Here is a 20,092-nt window from a genome sequence, read left to right as displayed (position 1 = left end):
AAAGCAAAAGATGCGTGGAAAAATCAACCCCTTCAATTCCATCAAATTCGAACTTGATATTGTTTATGACTGCAACAAGTTGTGGGTCTACTAAAAAAGCAAAAAGGAAAGCAGATATGGGGTAGGCCGGCTATCAATAATTCAATATAAGCATTTCCATTAAATACAAACTCAACACTGAAAATAATGGCCAACTATTTTGTCTTTTTTCTTTGGTAGATAATACTGTTTGCTGGATGTTGTGTAAATGTCAAGATAGTAAAGGGGGCAAAGTGTGCAAAGTAGAAACTTGGAGCTTAATGCGCGACAATGGACGCGTATGCACTAAAAAACCCAAAACCAAGATACTTTTCTCATTTTTCGTCTCTTCGTTGACTGTGTCTAGATAAGATCTCTGAGTTGTTCCTTAAATCGTTTATAGTTGTTTTCCGTTCGTCTTATTGTCTGCTGATTTGTTTTCACTCACAGTTTAGTTCAAGTTCTTTCTTCAAAATTGTTTGAACTGAGTGTAGATCTTCGGGAATATTTGGTTCATATCTCCAAATATATATACATACGCACGCATCACTGCTTTATATTTCTGTTCCCTTCAATTAAAATTTTGGTACCCGATAAACATGTCTTCCCACAAACAGTTTGATCACTTACGAATCCCGCTTGAAGAGATAGTATCTGCCACCGACAATTTTTCTGATGCAAATTTCATCAGACATGATGGATTTGGAAAGGAGTACAAAGGACAACTCTTGCAGTCCGGTCGATTGGTCGATATCGTTGCACGAAGGTTAGATGATAAGAATGGAATAGGAATCAAAGAGTTTTGGATGGAGGTCTCGATGCTTTGTACACTTGAGCATCAAAATATCGTCTCTATCGTTGGGTTTTGTGACGATGGTGATGATGGCGAGAAGATCGTCATAAACAAGCGTGAGAGTACCCGTGGAAGTGTTTGTAACTATCTAAGAGACCCGAGCTTCACATGGATGCGAAGGTTGCGGATATGTGTTGGTGTTGCGCGGGCATTAAATTACATTCATTATGATGAGGGACGTGATTTTGGCGTCATTCATCGCGATATCAAGAGTTCAAAGATTTTATTAGATGACAACTGGGAAGCAAAATTATCTGGTTTTGAACTTTCCATGAATCAGGCAGCAGCTGAAAGGAACTGTCCTTGCCAGCTATCTGGATTTTGTGGCACAGTGGGATACATGGACCCGACATATTTTAAGACTGGAAGTGTGTCCCACAAGTCCGATATGTTTTCCTTTGGCGTGGTATTAATTGAAGTACTTTGTGGCAAGGTAACAGAAGCTGTAAACGAGGGTGAGGACTATCTATATGAATTGGCCAAATCACATATTGAAAATGGAAGACTATATGATATGGTGAATCCGGGTCTATGGAAACAAATGGACCCACAGTCATTCAAAATCTTTTCAGAAATAGCATATTGTTGCTTGAAGGCAGAACCATCAGAACGACCAAGCATAGATCAGATTCTCATACAACTTGAGAAAGCACTGGAATCTCAACAGGAACAAGAAAATCATGTAAGACCATTGATGATTCATCCGGTTCCACTTTCTGTTCGTATCTCTGTCATTATAAACTCGTGTTTATAGGATATATATTTTTCATTGTAGCAGTTTATATCAAATGATTGCTGTAGCTCCCTGTTTTGCAAGGATAGAGGGATATGCTAAGACATCAAAGTATGTTGCTTACCCTCTCCTAAACCATGGACTCGAACAATAAACCTCCCATATGGAGAGTGCCTTACCTGCTTAGACATCAACTGCTTACTCTATGATTTTTTTTTGGACAGCAAGAAAAGATTGAAGGCGCAATATCCAAGAGCTTGAAGGTAATCGATCTGTTTTGGGATGAGGCAATTGTGGTCAATATCATATCAAAACTAAGTCTACTCATTTTGGGAAAAAGGGTTAGCTTGATTTGATTCCTTATATGGAAATAGGAATAATAAAAGGGAAAATTACTAGTCTAATCAAATTGACTTATCACTATTTAGCTAAAAATTAGGATTTGTCCCAAACTAACCATATGGTTAAAATGGTCTACTGTTTCGCCAATTTACCTACTGTTTTGATTTTTGTATATAAAGATTTTTTTTTTATTTTTTTATTATTATTATTTTTTATTTTTCATTTTCCACTACGAAACCGTAGACGAAAATATGGTCTACTGTTTTCCTCTCAGAAGTCTATTGTTTTCCAAATAGTAGATTAAAAATAATCTATTGTTTCGTCTAAAAAACTACGGTTTTGGTTTTTTTTTTTTTTTTTAAATGAAACAAAAAGACTAACTTTTTGACTACTATATCGTACCTACTATATATTAAAAGAAACATCTCTTTTACAGTAAAAGTTAGTGTTTTTTTTGTTCATTTAAAGAAAAACGTAGGTTTTGGACGAAACAGTAGATCATTTTTAATCTACTATTTAGGAAATAGTAGAAGACTTTTCAGAGGAAACAGTAGACCATTCTTTTGTCTACGGTTTCATAGTGAAAAATGAAAAAAAAATCTTTATATACTAAAATCAAAACGTAGACCATTTTTTACAATTTCGGAGAAAAAATATTAAAAATCAATTTTTTTTTTGTAAAGATTTTTTTTTCAAATTTTTTTTCCAGCGATTTTGACCTAAAAGTTGCGACTTTTTGATAAAAAAAACTCAAAAAAAGTTTTGTGATCTCTAATTTTTTTTATGCATTTTAATGAGTTTTAGCGTTTTTTGTTTTCCATAGAACCTAAACCTAAACCTATATATATATATATATATATATATATATATATATATATATATATATATATATATATATATATATATATATATATATATAGGGAAAAGGGAATATACATTACAGCCCCACCTAAGCTTAGGTAGTAAACCTCTTGAAAATACATTGTTTTTACTATATAAAAATTACGATTAATGGATTCACGATTAATACTTGAAGATGTAAATTCAAGATCGACACAATAGGGTTTAGGGTTTAGGGTTTAGGTTTAGGGTTTAGGGTTTAGGTTTATGTTTAGGGTTTAGGGTTTAGGGTTTAGTGTATAGATTTAGGGTTTAGGGTTTAGCTTTAGTGTTTTGGGTTTAAATTTAGGGTTTAGATTTAGGTTTAGGGTTTAGTAATGTTCACTTGGATGAAGTAATAAACGATAAATGAGGAAAGAAAACGGAGATGATAAAACGATGATGAAAGAAAGAAATATTATGGAGAATGATATATTTACCAAGTGAAACCAAATCGGGTATATTTAGCATGTTAAAACGACATTTTTTAGAGGTTTAGTACCTAAGCTTAGGTGGAGCTGTAATGTATATTCCCTATCCCCATATATATATATATATATATATATATATATATATATATATATATATATATATATATATGGGTTCAACACATAACCAAATAACACCACATAACAACCATCTAAACCATTGGATTAGATTATGTCATTAAGGGTATGACTGTATAATAATCTTTATGAACATAACTTTTTCAGATTCTCTAATCAATTTTTACATGTTCATAAATGACCATATGTTCATTCATAAATGAAAATATGTTCATAAATGAACATAAATTTTTTTTCAGATTCTCTAATCAACTTTTACATATTCATATGGTTAATTTTTAGCAATACATAACCAAAAAAGCATTGGCTAACCACTCGTATCACAATTAGATTAAATTAAGGATAAAATTATATAAACATATGTTCTTAAATGAACATATGCTAATAAATGTTTGTACGCTAACATAGATTAGATAGGAATTGAATTGGGGAACATATAATACAGAACAAAGATCAGGGGAAAACATATAGAAGACATAAGAATGAAACTTGAGTAGGTTTGGATTAATATGAAAATCTGTTCATCTGTTCATATATGAACATATGTGCAAATCTTTCATATAGGAGTTTTAGTCCATCTCTGTTATCAAGTCAACAAAATGAACATTTATAATAACCGTCTCTATACATGCCTCGAGTGCAATGAACTCAATAAAATTGAAAGAGTTTTAGTCCATCTCTGCCATCAAGTCAACATAATGTATTTTGTCGGCTAACAAGATCAGATCCTACAGACTTCTCCACTCTCTGTCAACACAATTTGCCTACCCTGTTACAATACACCATTTTACACCAAATTATTAGGATTCATTTATTGCCACTTTCTAATTCTATTTTTTTCTTCTGTTTGATAGCCAACTGTACAGTTTTACAATCACAATAGCAGGTAGCTTCTTCTAATTGCATAAGTGCAAAAAAAAAATTAATAAATATCAATCCTAGAAAACACCAATTCATGATATTTTCTTTTTAAATAAATAGACAGTAAATGGATCTCAGTTGAATTGATCCGATGAACTGTAGATTTTCCACATGAATTACACATTTAGTAAGGAAATAAATAAGAAATCAGTAGTACACACAACCACAAGCATGTAAAATTGTTACTTAAAAGATAAAACATCTATCGAAAAATGATTTTAAATATATCAAAATTTATAATTTTTTATTTTCTATAAATAGACATTCACATTGATATAATTTTAAGATAAAATAATTTTTTTATAGTTTCAACCCTTGTTATTAATAAGTGAATAAAAGTGCATTAGATCTTTATTATAATAAATTCGTTATTCAGTTATGAATAAAAAATATGTTTAAATTTTTTTACAAATGTTCGTGGCATTTCATAATTCATAATAACAAATAAAAAGAAGACCGGGCTTGTTTTGTCCAAGGCCAGACTAAACCAATATATATATATATATATATATATATATATATATATATATATATATATATATATATATATATATATATATATATGCTTACTAATTAATGTTCATGATATTTCATAATTCATAATAACAAATAAAAAGAAGACCGGACTTGTTTTGTCCATGGTGGGCCAGACTAAACCAATGGACTTTCTGGTCCAAAGTTTCATGCTTAAAGGGGGGACTAGGCCTTTTTAGTCCATGGTGACCGGGTACAACTCTAGGTGTGGGTGTGGGCATGGTTAATTTTGAAGAGCTAAAAAAGCAAAGAACAAAAAATTTATTTGAACCAAAATCCAAAAAAAATATTATAACAACAAATCGAATGTGATTTATTCCAAGATTAAACTACTAAATATCAAATATCAAATCTAATAGTAAAATAAATATACACAAAGGATAATACTTTAAATTGTAATTAACTAAAGTAGAACTTGTGAATATATAATTTTCTTAAGTGGAAGGCAACTATCACCATCTCAAACATTGATCACTTGTAAAAAGTACACTCATACACAATATTACCAAACATTGGGCTGTGTTTGGCACGATACAACTAATTTATTTTTTAAGCTTTTATATATAAGTTGTAATGTTTGACAACCAAAAAGTAATTTATAAGCTAGCTTTTGAAAAAAGCTTCTCACCGTTATTAATTCAAATAAGCTTGATTTTCTACAACCCTTTTTTGTCTTTTATATATTTAAAGTAGTTTATTGGCTAGCTTTACCAAACGTCGTTTTTTATTGGTTAGCTTATCGGCCAACAAATAGATTTTCATCTATCTACTAGCTTTTCACGGGACAGCTTGAGTATAAGCCAGTCTACCAAACATATACCCTAAATTGTAAATTGTGTTCTAAGTGCGACACTATTAGAACTAGAAAACAAAAAGGAAAGTAGAGATGGGAGCTGGCTGTCTATATATATACACACACACACACACATCATTATTGTATTTTACTAGGGGTGCAAACGAGCCAAGCTAGTCATGAGCTACTCGAGATCGAATCGTTAAAAGCTCGACTCGAGATCGATTTTAAACGAGCCCGAGCCGAGCTCGAGCTTAATATTAGGCTTGTTTATTAAACGAGCTCGAGCTCGAGCCTCTGTTACTTGGCTCGATTAGGCTCGCGAGCCTAAACGAGCCTACATATATAATAAAAAAATTATTTTTATTTTTATATATTAAAATAAATAATAATTTAATAAATACCATTTTAGGAAATTAGAGTATACCGTATACGAGCCGAGCCCGAGCCCATATAATTCTTAACGAGCCGATCTTGAGCTTTGCACCATAAGGCTCGAACGAGCCGAGCTCGAGCTCAAGCCTATAAATAGTTAAATGAGCCCTATATCTTACCATTACCTGCTTCTTCATTTGTCTTTGTTTTCTTACAAACAGTTGGCTCACTTACAAATCCCACTTGAAGAGATAGTATCAGCCACCAACAACTTTTCTGATGCAAACCTTATCGGACGTGATGGGTTTGGAAAGGAGTACAAAGGACAACTCTTGGGGTCACATGAATTAGTCAATATTGTTGCGCGGAGGTATTTTGATGATAACTCAAGGAGAGAAAGCAACGTGTTTTTTATGGAGGTTTCGATGCTTTCTAAACTTAAGCATAAAAATCTTGTCTCTATCATTGGGTTTTGTGATGAGAACGGTGAGAAGATCGTCATAAACAAGCATGAGAGCCGTGGAAATCTGTATGACTATCTACGAGACCCGACCCTCACTTGGATGCGAAGATTGCAGATATGTGTTGGGGCCGCACACGCTTTGAGTTACATTTATTATGATAAGCGACGTGATTTCAGCATCATACACCGTGATATCAAGAGCTCCAAGATTTTACTGGATGAGCAGTGGGAAGCAAAATTATCTGGTTTTGAACTTTCCATCACTCAGACAGCAAGTCGAAGGGACCGTCTTTGCGTTCCTGCGGATGTTTGTGGTACGATAGGGTACCGTGACCCAACATATGTTCAGAGTGGAATCGTGACCCACAAGTCAGATATTTATTCATTTGGCATTGTATTATTTGAAGTCCTGTGCGGAAAGCATTGTGATGATGATAAGTTGTTAGCTCCATCAGCCAGATCATACTATGAAGAGGGAAGACTAGAAGATATGATAGATCCGGTTCTATGGAAACAAATGGACCCAAAATCATTCAAAATCTTTTCGGAAACAGCATACTACTGCGTGAAGGAACAACGACAACAACGTCCAAATATACATCAGATTGTCATACAACTTGAGAAAGCCTTGGAATTTCAATGGAAACATCAAAACCCTGATGTAAGACGTATACCCTTCATTTACTTTAGCTTTTGTTTTGCGTGTTGGCACTTGGCATAATCACTCATATATATGCTCATTAATTTATTTCCCATTGTTGTAGTTCATATCAAAGGCTCACTCTATGGTTAAGGGCATGACTTCCAAGAGCTTGAAGGTAAGTGATCTGAATAATTTGGTTTTGGTCTAAAAGTAATATTTCTTTTTTCATTTTTGCTCTTCATCTTGATGTTTAATTGCTTCTGCTATTGTACCTAACCATTGCTGATTTATTGGGGTCTTAAATGTTTTCTTTTTGTCATTTAATAAAAGACAGTCTGTTGCAACACCGCATTTTTAATTTGAGTAAAGTGTTGCTGCAGGGGAAAAACTTGAAACACTTAGAGATCCCACTCATTGATATACAATTGGCCACCGAGAATTTTGGTAAAACATACCCCATTGGGTCAGGCGGATATGGTGATGTGTACAAAGCTGAACTTGACCATTTTGATAGCAAAAACTTGTTGCCATTAGAAGAGAAGAAGACAAGGGAACATGCCAAGAAGCGCTCCACTGTAGCTATCAAACGCATATTGAATAGAGAAGACAAACAAGGAATACAAGGGTTCCTAGCAGAAATTGAAATGCTTACAAATTGTAAGCATCCCAACATAATCTCTCTTCTTGGATTTTGCAAGGAAGGTGATCATATGTTACTTGTCTACGAGCATGCTTCTAAAGGAAGCCTTAGTGATTATTTGGGAAGCACCGGTGGTAAGTTGACTAATCTTAGTTGGGTGCAACGTATAAAGATATGTATTGATATCGCACGCGGATTGAATTACCTTCATACCAAGATAGAGGACGATCGAAGGATAATACACCGTGATATAAAAAGCGATAACATTTTGTTAACTGAGAATTGGCAAGCCAAGATTGCTGATTTTGGGCTCTCCAGATTACGCAGTGTGAAAAAAAGTCAACAAGTGAACAAGACTCTCAATACAGAAACTCGTGCAGGCACAGATTTTTATTGGGACCCAGAATATTTTAAAACGGGTAGGTTGAAAAATGAATCAGACATTTACTCTTTTGGGGTCGTTTTATTTGAGATCCTGTCAGGGAAGCTTGCCAATGATGAAATTTACACCAAAGAAAATATCAACGGGATTGCACCTGTCGCAAGACGTCGCTTCAATGAGGGAACAATAAGGGAAATGGTAGATCCTAAGTTGATGGAAGAAACTCATGACAACATTTTCACTTCAAGTAGAGGACCCGACAAAGATTCATTGGATACATTTACAAAAATTGCATACCAATGTGTTGCTGAATCTCAAACTAACCGTCCAACAGCAGAAGTCATAATTAAGGAACTTGAGGAAGCGTTATCTTTACAAGTAAGTCATTATTTAAATCACTAACATTTGCTAATTAGGAGCTCTGTCGATATCATTTTAAAAGAAATGTCGGATGTATGATGCTAGTTTAAAATGCACTAACATTTCCAACTTTTCAAGTTTTCTGTTGAACACACTCATCCCACATCGACACTGTAATGAAAAAGAACAAAGAGGGCCTGCAAAATTTTAAGGGTAGTTTCCACAGTAGGGGTAAAAATTGATTTAATGGCTTTTTCCAAGGTTATTACAAAGGACTAATTTAGATCATAAAAAATACTAGTCCAAAAAAGCAACTGTTTTGACATGGTTTTGTTTGAAAAAAACTGTTTTGGACCTCCTGCCCTGAGAAACATGACCTGCTCAAAGCCTGTTAGTATTGATCAGTTTGGCCACTTCAGAAACATTAATTTGTATAATACTTTGTTCCAATTTTGGCATACAGAGCAGTTAGAAATTTAGGTGTAGTTAGATGATCATATATTAAGTTGCCCTGTTGCATATGATAACTAGTGTCTAGTGTATTTCTAAAGAAAAAAAAATAATACAATGTTAGATAGCGAACACGTCCAAGTTAATCAGTTATCCATAAAAAAAATGGAAAGATTTTGTAAAATATAATAATCTTATACTACTGATAAAAAGTATAATATATAACTGATTTTTAATAAGAGTTTTAACTTATTTTTGAATTATTAAGTTCATCTGGTGTTTAATGATTCACAGGAAAACATCAAGGACCACCTCCAATTCTCACTTGATGACATTAAAACTGCCACACAAGACTTCAGTCAAAACAACTTGATTGGTAGTGGAGCATTTGGGAATGTATATAAAGGAGAAGTTATGCATGCTAACGGACGTAATGCCATTGCTGCAAAGCGGTGGGATGCGAGTGGTGATCAGGGAGAACACCAATTTTTGATGGAGCTTCAAATTCTCTTGGAATATAAACATGAAAATTGTATTGGTCTTTTAGGCTATTGCAACGAAATGGGTGAAAAAATCATTGTTTATGAGTATGCTTCTAGAGGAAGTCTGGATAGGTACTTGAAGGACAAAGGTCTTATGTGGATGAAACGGCTTGAGATATGCATCGATATTGCAAGTGGGTTGGATTTCCTTCATGGAGGTGGAGCGGCACAAGAGCCGGTGATGCATAGAGACATTAAAAGCGCAAACGTTCTATTAACCAATGATTGGAAAGGAAAAATTTCTGATTTTGGGGTTTCGTTAATAAGTCCATTAAATAAGGATATTGACTTTGTCTTTGATAATGCTTGCGGCACAAGAGGTTATGTTGACCCACTATACCTGAAATTGGGTTTCTTAACCAAAGAATCTGATATATATTCACTCGGCGTTGTTTTATTTGAGATTTTGTCTGGCAGAGATGCATATGTTGTTTACAATACGCATGGGCATCTATCTGTATGGGTTAAAAACAACTTCAATGAGGGAAAACTTGATGAGATGGTGTTTGAAGGTATAAAAGAACAAATTGCCCCAAAATCGTTGGCTACATTTCAAATGATTGCCTACCAATGCTTACATGATGATAATAAAAAACGACCAACATCACGTGATGTGCTACTACAACTCAAGAAATCGTTGGAATTCCAAGTAAGTTTCATACACAAGTAAGCATGTATCAATACATAACTAAACAAAAAAAAGGTACCGTCTTTAATAAGTATTAACAATAGTTTTTTTTGGATAGTAACGAATGAAAATTCATTTTTTTAACGAATAAGGACTAAAATATTTTAAGAACCATTTTTGGTTGGATATTGTTATGTAAGTACAAAACAAATAGATATCTAAATGATAAATGATTTCACATATTTCAATATATTTCATTTGTCAAGTGTCTTTAGTGTAGTGGTATAAACCGTTTAGCTTCATTAGTCAATATTTATTGTCATGCTAAATTAAAACATTACTTCAACAAAATTCTTTAGTAAATATAAAGAATTACTTAACTAATTTCTTTACTAAACGAAAAAGTTATCTTATGCCCTTGTTCGTCTTTAACTTCTACAATAGCAAAATATAAAGAAGTTGATATATACCATTACCAATTTTACAAACCAAACTTTAGCCAAACAAGTTGGTATCAAGTATACTTGGTATAATACTGTTGTACCGTTAGCTAAGTTTTTGTACCAAATACAACTGGTACGGTATACAGTTTGGGGAAAAAGTATTGTTGCCGTACCATGTTCACCCAGATAATTAATGGTGAGTGAATTGATATATAAATTTCTGATTTGTTTAACTAATATACAGGAGGACTATGAAATATGGGAGCGCAAATTGCCCGATGATTATGAACAAATATTTAAAATCTCAAATTTTTCGGAGATCTACTCCACTAAAAAGAAAAAGGACCTCCACAACTTGCTCTCCACAGGAATCATCCTTCAAAAAGGCACAGTGGTATAATCGGTTTGCTTATGCAAATCATTTTGTGTTTTTTGTATTCCTTGCATCCTTTCTTGTAAAATGTTTATGAAAACCAATTGACTTCTTTAATTTGTTAGTTTTCATACTCCCCCTTGATATTTTTTAACATATTAAACATATATCTTGAATTACCCCTTCGACTTCAGAAATTAAATACCTTGCACATGATCAATCATAATTTACCATGACTAGCTAGAATTTTTGCTCTACAAAATTTAGTATTCATTGATTCATGTTATTTGTTGATTCTTTTGGTGTAAATGAATCTTTTTCTTACAAAGTACCTTGGTTTATGTACACACATACACACACACACACACACACACACACATATATATATATATATATATATATATATATATACACACACACACATTCATATATAAATGAATCTTTCTCTTACGTATGTAATCACTCGCACACACAAAATGATACATGTGTGGCCGTGTGGGAAAATAATAGAAATTGGGCTTGATCTATGATTATTATTATTACAGTGGTTTTCAATAGGTGCTAATGGAGAAAGAAATGAAATGATATCAGCATGGAAGTTTTTATACAAACAACGTCAGTCACATAAGTGGGGATATGTTCCACAATCAAGGTCTACTCTCTTTCTTTGTTCCGCTCTATTCCTTTCCTTTCTTCTTTGTGTGTATGAACTATGACCATCAATAAATATACATGAATCTTAAATGAACCAATAATGATGTGACATATGTATATGTGGGGTCCACACATCCACCAAGACAGTCACAAACATATGTCTAATTAGAGGGTTTTTTAGAAACACCCAAATGTCCCTCTTTTTGATTGTTTAGTTTCTTTTCTATTTCAATTCGATGAGTGTTTATAAAATAAATAGTATTATCTTTTTTTCTTGAAATGTCAAAGATAATTAATATCTATTTTGAACTAACATCATATATGTGATACTCACTTGATTAAAGTGAAGAATATGCCATATGATGGCTTACACAAATATTCAAACACACATTTAAAGGAGAATGGTTACCCACTAACGTTTGACTAAGTCTAGAAAGGAAAATCGGAAAGATACATAAAATAATCAAAATAGCATGCATGCGACACGCATGCATGGTTCTTAAAATATTAAAGGTGATAAAAACTAATTTATAAAAAAAAACTAAAATAACAAAATATAAAATCTATAAAATAAAATGTTCCAAAGTCGGGATAAATCACAAGTTCAACCAGTTGACTAATCATCATAATTTTGTGGTGCAATAGGTTTGATGGATCCTACTTTGGCTATAGCAATCTAAGAAGCTTAGGATTACCTAGACTTTTATTAGTTAATACAATGGTTAGAAAAGCTCATAACATAGTTTCTTAGTTAAAGTCACAATTTTCATGAAGCATGTAATTAATGGAAATTAAATAGCATTAAGATTTAAAAGTCATCAAATCCAAGAGAAGTCAAAAAGTTTTCACTACCATGTTGGAAAAAAAATTTCATGATTGTATGACGTGAAAACAAACACAAGAACTATTTGTTGATTGTTAATTTGAAGATCTATTACGAAATCAAGAAATTAACCAACTAATTAAACATTCACATATCTAAACTCATGATTAAAGACATATGAACATAAATAGAAGTTTTACTAGAAAATATTTCCATAGAATATCATCAAAACCCACACAAAATTATTCCTATTCATTTCGTTGTTCTATAGATTCACCCAACATAGGAAGGAAAAACTAACTACTCATAATAATAATAACAATAGCTAATGTGGGACTAGCGCACTTGGTAGAGGCTTTGCCTCTTAGATTGGAGGTCTCGAGTTCTAACCCCGGCGCAAACAGTTACCTGATACTAACTTCTAACCACTAACCCCGCCGTTCAAAAAATAATAATAACAATAAAAAGGATAGAAAATTATACTAATACCGTTATGAAACGAAGATGACAAAAGCTCGTTGAAATCGTCACCTCTTGTTGCTCCAACAATTACATCCATAATCAAAATATTAATGCAAAATTAACCTAAGTTAATCTAAAGAAAATGACTAAGAGATAACAATATCATATCCATAATTAGTACCGCATAGATTAGTACTTTTTATGTAATTAATCATTAGATTTGGTTTTTGATTTGTGATTCTATCTAGATTTTTCAGTTTTGCATGAAATGAATGTTTGATTTTGATTCTTTTTAGCTTGATAACCTAATTTAGGATTAAATCAATTTAGTTAATTAATTGTTGAAATCCGTAATTGTTATAATCAATTGGTGATAAGTAACAAGTATAATATTTGGTTCCATGTTGGGATTTAATTATGATATAAACTCAAATTTCATATTTTACATTTCCGAGCTTGTGAGAAGTATTGAATATTGCTGGGAATTTACACAGATCATAATGCTGCTTTCTGATTTGATTAAGAGCACGTTTAATTAAGTTAGTAAAAAGTTATGATTAACTGAAGAGCTTGTTTTGGTTAATTAATTGGGTAAAAGAGAATATACTAGAGCTTGTTAGTTGTTCTCAATACCAGTTCAGATAGAACACATTTTAAATCACTAGGTCATTATTAATTACATGATTAGGAAAGTCGTAGCATAGCTGAATTTGTTTTTTTATTACTGAAGTTTATTTAGTTTATTTCAATACTATTTTAGTTTTTAAATAATAATAAAAAATCCTCCTGTTTAGAACTTGTTGTCTCCTATTAGATGTCTTCTATTAGCTGTCTCATATTAGTTATCTCCTATTTTATTTACAACTCTTTCATGTGTTGTATATATAGCCCCTTTGGGTTAATTGTTGAATAATAAGAAAGAATACGTTAACCTTATATTCGATTCCTATAATTAATGTCATTAAAAACTATTGTGTGATTCTAATGTGTCTCTGAATTTCTATGTAGTATGTATGTATTTATTGTTCATTAATTGATTAAGTCATTGACTCATTGTTAACCGGTTATAAGTTATACCATTTAATTGTTATTATATTATCTACATGTAGCTTATTTATTAGTTATAATTGCTAATTAGGCAAAGATAAAAGTAATATTAATTTTTTAATAGGCTTTCGCTAAAAATGAAATAGTCGTCGCAATTTCTCTACATAGCATAGCATATAGGTAGGTTGTGGCTATTACCTTATCGCTATGGATAACACTAATTTGAGCTTTGTTCCAAAGAAATTTCTTGATGAAAAAGTTGCTTGTATTCCATGTCATCTTGCAAAACAGCAAAGATTACCTTTTCCAGTTAGCGATTCTTGTGCTGATTCAATTTCAAACTCATATATGTGGATCTTTGGGGACCATATAGATAAAAAATCATTACAAGACTTCATATCTTTTGACCATTGTTGATGATTTCTCAAGGTCAACATGGACATTTCTCTTGAATGGTAAAACCCAATTAAGTCTTTACAACTTTATCTAATTTTTTCATTCATGTGGCTAATCAGTTCTAAAACTTCTGTCAAAATCATAAGATCTGACAATGGAAGTGAACTCACAAATCACAATTGTGATTAACTTTTTTCCTCTTTATGAATAGTTCATCAAAGAACCGTTTCCTATCCACCTCAGCAAAATGGAAGAGTTGAAAGAAAACAACATCTTTTACAACTTGCTAGATCTTTGTTATTCCACTCAAAGTTACATGTTTTGTTCATTCATTTATGGGGATATGCCATTTTAATGGCTGCCTATATCATCAAGATACTCCCTATATCTATTCTAAATTGGGAAACACCATTCCAAAAGTTACATGGAAAAATTCCTTCCTATGATAATCTCAAGGTATTTGGTTGTCTATGTTTTGCAACCAATACAATTCCTCATAAAACAAAGTTTGAACCAAGAGCTACCATGTGTTGTTGCATTGGATATCAGAATGGTCAGAAAGCTTCCAAGTTGTATGATTTGCAAGAAAAGAAAATAATCATGTCCATGGATGTTATCTTTCATGAATCATTATTTCCATTCAAAGGGAATCAAGAAAGTTGAGAAGAGAAAACAAATGTTATTCCACATGCAATTAATGATGAAACTCAAAGCTTTGAAGTGAATACTCAAGATTTCATTCCTTTTGAGGATTACAACTTTGATAATATTTATTTTATCAATGAGGATGAGAATTTCAATATTCCTCAACAACCAGAAGTCCTTGAAAGTGATACTGATTCTTCAGTTGCAGAAAATGACCAAAATGCCCCTCATGTCCAAAAAATCTCAAAAATAGTGGAAGAACACGAAAAACTCCATCTTGGCATAATGACTATGTCATGAATTGTAATACTTCAAAAAGAGATTCAAGTTCTAAGATTAATTCAAAGAAGTTTTCTTCTTCTCATTATCCTCGAACTTATCCATATTTTCATTTTGCCCTTTTAACCCAGACACATAAAAGCTTCTTAACTACCATTTCACAAATCAAAGAACCTTCAAGTTATGTGAAGATTGAACTTCAATGTGTTTGGTTCGAACATGGAAGGTAGGTTCTCAACAAGTTTGATAGATGATAGATTATCACAAAAGAGAGGGATGACATATTCCGAATCTTGGTTTAAATCTTTTATAAGTTGTCTTAGCCATACACTTTTTTTGAGCAGTCATGAACTTCAACTATGTCATTAATCACAAAATAACAATACAATAGTTTTTTAATTTCTTGAACTTATCAACTAGAAGTTTAAGTTTTAATCTAATCATTTATTTTCTTCTTACAAAGAACTGGTATTGTGCTCACCAAACATATAATTTACTGTGGGTTTAACAAGTTAAATATGATTAATACTCACTCATCTATGATATATAGAAATTTTATGGAAAAAAAAAGAATCGTAATTAAAGGTTAATGTTTCTTGATATATACAATAAAAGTAAACGTGAATTAGAACCCTTGTTGGATAATCTACTTTGGGTGAAAAGTAAACTGAAAAGAAACATAAAATCCAAAAGTAGAAGCGTGTATTCGCGGCAGAGGCTATTAGTACTAATTTAGAATTTGATATTTTGAACATGCACAGGTTTCAAAAGGTAGCAGAGATGCTAGATTTTTCGAATCTAAAGATCAAAATGAAGATAAAAACTCAATTATTATCTTCGGGCGTCAATTATGGGATTCATCTCATCTTTAGAATTTGTGGTCCAAGAAAATCTCTAGCTAAGCAGATGTACGTAAACCTTAAGTACAAAAAGGGGAGAGGGAGCGAAACCTTACATGCATATTTCGCAACATGGAGAGAAGATGATTGGATGATGATTGAACTGTGTCGATTCTCAAATGACAAGGAAAATATTGACTTGGAGTTTCTGCTAGAAAGCCTTTCACGATACTATTGTGGAAGCCATGGCATATATGTTGAAGGCATTGAGTTTCGAGCCATTGATAATGTAAGTTTGAAAATACTCTTTAATTCCCTTTCTTGATTCTTTCTATTAATATAGGTTACACGTATGTTTATAACAGTGTCTTACAAATTCTTGTACAGGTGAAACATGAAGAAACGGATGAAATACAAGAAGTGCAACAAGTCCTGAAATCAGACTCAAACATGAATCTCATGCAACAATTGCCAACTAACCTTGAAGAAATATTTAAGAGATCTGAAAATGAGGATGGAGATGAAAAGGTTATTCTTTAATTATTAACTAATTTTAATTATCCATTGGACGAATAATTTCCTTGTGGGGTTTTGATAAATTCTCTCTGAACGTATGATTAATAGCTGTTTTTGCTCAACGAGGTGAACGGAAAGAGATATCTTATGCTTTCAGCAAAGGCGGCTCTTTACAACTATTCTGATGTGAAGCTTTTCAAAACAAAACCATCAATTCAATCCAGGTTTGCTTTTTGAACTAAATCCTAACCATGATTACAATGTGTTTAGCTATGCTTACCATATATTTGAAATTTTCTTATAATAAACCAGATTTCATAACTAGAAATCCTATTCATGTGTATTGAATTTTACAATACCACAACAAAAGCTTCATCTCATAAGTACACAACCATATTATATATGTAGATTTCTAGAGGTGATTGAGCTTCTATCACAACAAGTACTTCGTATCAATTGCAAGATTAAAAGTCAAATGTTATCACGAGATACAGACTACACGTGTTATCTTGTGTTCAAGCTTTCAGAAAAGTGTCGTGGGCTGCATTGTCCTGTGAAAGTACGAAATCTACTTCACCGGAACAAGAAAGAGGTTGGAATTATTTATTTTAGAACCCCAAATCCATGGAATTTACATGATACTAATCAAGCTCCACAACAAAGGCCAGATGGATGGATGGAAGTTAAGGTCTGGAAATTCAACCTAAATCATGAACTCATAAAAAATGATAGTTTTCGTGTGAATTTGAAGTTAATTAGTTATGAAGGGACTCTATCCGGCCTTATTTTATGTGGCCTTGAATTTCGGCCACTGTAAGAGCGTATATGTATGAAGTTGTTTGTTAAATCAATTGTATATAAATTTTTTATTAAATTGAATTAGCTATTGTTAATTCAGTCAACAAAGTAAGTATTGAATTGTTAATCATTGCTCTGTTATACAAGCTGTTGATTGTTATTGCAGTTAGATTTTGTGAAGCAGGTATATAGAGGATTTGTATTTTAATTGTTAAAATTAAGCAATGATTCCTTCATTCTCATGCAATTAGCCTACTTGTTATAAATATGATAATATAAGAGTCGCTAAAGCACAAACTAGAACACAGGTATATGGGTGATAACCAGGGAAAACCACGAGGCACTATACTATTGTCTTGATAAAACTGACTGTGAAAAGGTATTATAAGGTAGGGAAATTTCGATGGTGATGAGAGAGAGAGAGCCTTGTAGAAAAATCTTGAAAGTGATACAACTCGACGATTAGGTCAACATTATTGACTAACTAGGTGTAAGACCCATGTATTACATGGGTTCATTAAAGAAAACAAAATATAAATTTCAAAACATTTGAGAAGTTTGAATTTATAAGAAAAATTAAAAAAATATTGAATTATTAAAATTAAAGTGTTTTTTCTCTATTAAATTTAAACAAATAATTGAGATAAATAAACAAAGAAAACTAATGTGCTTTAATTTAGAAATTTTGAAATTAGAAGGAAAGTCAATTAATGTAATTGAAATGCATTTATTATAATTAATAAATTTAATTAAGTATTATGTAAAATTTAATAAAAATGAAACAACCATAAAATGCCACATGGAAAAACTTTAATTGAAAATAACCACAAAATGACATGTGGCAAAATCAATAAGAATGTGACATGTCGCAAAAAATTCTTTATTTATTAGGGAGGATTAGTAATTATTTAATTATTTATTCAAATTAGATGGTAGCTATCTTTATTTAAAATTAGGATATCTATTAGTATCTTTTAAGTTAGGATAGGATTATCTAGTAACACTTATATATAGGGTTTCGATATGTCTTTTTGATTATGGAATAAGAATTATAGAGTTTTACTCTGTTTTGGGAGAATCCATGTGTTTCGAATAGCAGGTCTTATCAGAAAGAATCCAATAACTTCTAAACTTCATAAGTAAAATAAAAATATCCTAATTCCTAGCTAACTTGGTAGCCAAGTACCACACTTCCAATGCATGGGGAAATTGGCTCACACCATGCAACAAACTCCACCATGAGATGAATTTCATATTTAACATCTCAACGACAGTGTTGTGCAATAGCATAAGTAATAACAAATAATTAGGATGAAATGTAAGAAGAATCAACAAGAAAAAACACAATAATCGAATCCTTATTAGTAAAAATACTACAGAGGCAAAAAAAAGTTAACTACAATAAAAATCCTACACAAACCGAATATGACCAATTTTATAAATTTTTGCTTATTGACACGTTCTTTTTGGACTTGAGTATTATTGTCACATTTTAACCTAAAATGTCCACCTTGACAAACATACTAAGTCAACTGTTGTTTTCGACGCAAAACGTGGCCATGAAAGTCCTAACGGATCTTGCAACTATAGCTTTGGACAACCAACTCATATCCACTCCAACCTTTCAATTCGATTAAATCGTTCACACCAAACCAAACACCTAGAAGTTTACCAAACTTCAAATCTGCTAACGAAAAAGTGTACACGCAATTATAAGAGGTCATACAAGTAATACATTCGTAAGACCATATATCGCAACATGGATTATCCTTTCCTTACGGTAGACGAACTAGTTAATTGTTTGCAAAAAGCGATTTAGAATTGATTAAACCAAGGGAACTAATTTTAAAAGTAAAATGAAGCAAGTAAACATACAAATAAAATACTAGATTTTAAAAATATGATAAACATAGGATTTAGTTGACTTTAATGGTTCAACCATCTAATGCATCAACTTATCAATAATTATTTTATGTAATGAATCTCGAACCGACTAACGTTATCATTTACCTCGCGGTCTTATAATTCAGTTTAAAAACACCAACTCATATCTCTATGCCACTCACAAATTAAAAAAACAATAAATTTAGTGATTTTGTTAAAAGTGTCCAATACATGTCTATATTCGTTTTAAGTAAGAAATGAAACCAAATACTCATCTTTAATTGGGTTCCTAATGAAGTTCCTCTCAAAGTCAATATGCAAAATAATACTAAATCTAAAAGCATTAGGTGTGGGCAACTAATCATAACACCAAATTGATACTCATCTTTAATTGGGTTCCTAATGAAGTTCCTCTCAAAGTCAATATGCAAAATAATACTAAATCTAAAAGCATTAGGTGTGGGCAACTAATCATAACACCAAATTGGTATCACCTCACATGTCACATAAACAATGAAGTTCTAACACCAAGTGGGAAAATAGTTACCATGTTATAACAAGATGTAACACAAACTTTTTTCCATGTCATAAATTTTTTTTAGTTAAAACAAATATATTTTAAATATAACATAATGTTTAAAAAAATAACATAGCATTTAAATTACACATAACATTCAAACTGAAAAAAAAACATTACAACAAACAAAAATATTTTATTTTTCCTAAACAACGTTATTCGTTATCGTTAACGTGGAAGATATAATCCGTCAAGTGCTCCGAAAGTTGTTTATGTTTATTTGCGTCCAGAATG

General features: G+C 31.9%; 1 protein-coding gene across 1 annotated transcript; it reads left to right on the top strand.

Moving 5' to 3' along the window:
- Positions 1-356: 356 nt before the first annotated feature.
- LOC145088861 (uncharacterized) lies at positions 357-17,543 on the top strand. The gene is made up of 12 exons (XM_079027294.1): positions 357-1,553; positions 1,829-1,867; positions 6,236-7,138; positions 7,242-7,295; positions 7,501-8,520; positions 9,247-10,143; positions 10,810-10,959; positions 11,484-11,590; positions 16,006-16,372; positions 16,471-16,611; positions 16,708-16,823; positions 17,008-17,543. Exons 1-12 carry the CDS (start codon positions 618-620, stop codon positions 17,414-17,416), a joined length of 5,139 nt encoding a protein of 1,712 aa, XP_078883420.1. The 5' UTR covers positions 357-617; the 3' UTR covers positions 17,417-17,543.
- The last annotated feature ends 2,549 nt before the right edge of the window (positions 17,544-20,092 follow it).

The sequence above is a fragment of the Lactuca serriola genome, chromosome 1 (genome assembly GCF_051521515.1).
Source record: "Lactuca serriola cultivar US96UC23 chromosome 1, Lser_US96UC23_V15, whole genome shotgun sequence".
NCBI lineage: Eukaryota > Viridiplantae > Streptophyta > Magnoliopsida > Asterales > Asteraceae > Lactuca > Lactuca serriola.
This window is presented reverse-complemented; position numbering and strand designations above follow the sequence as displayed.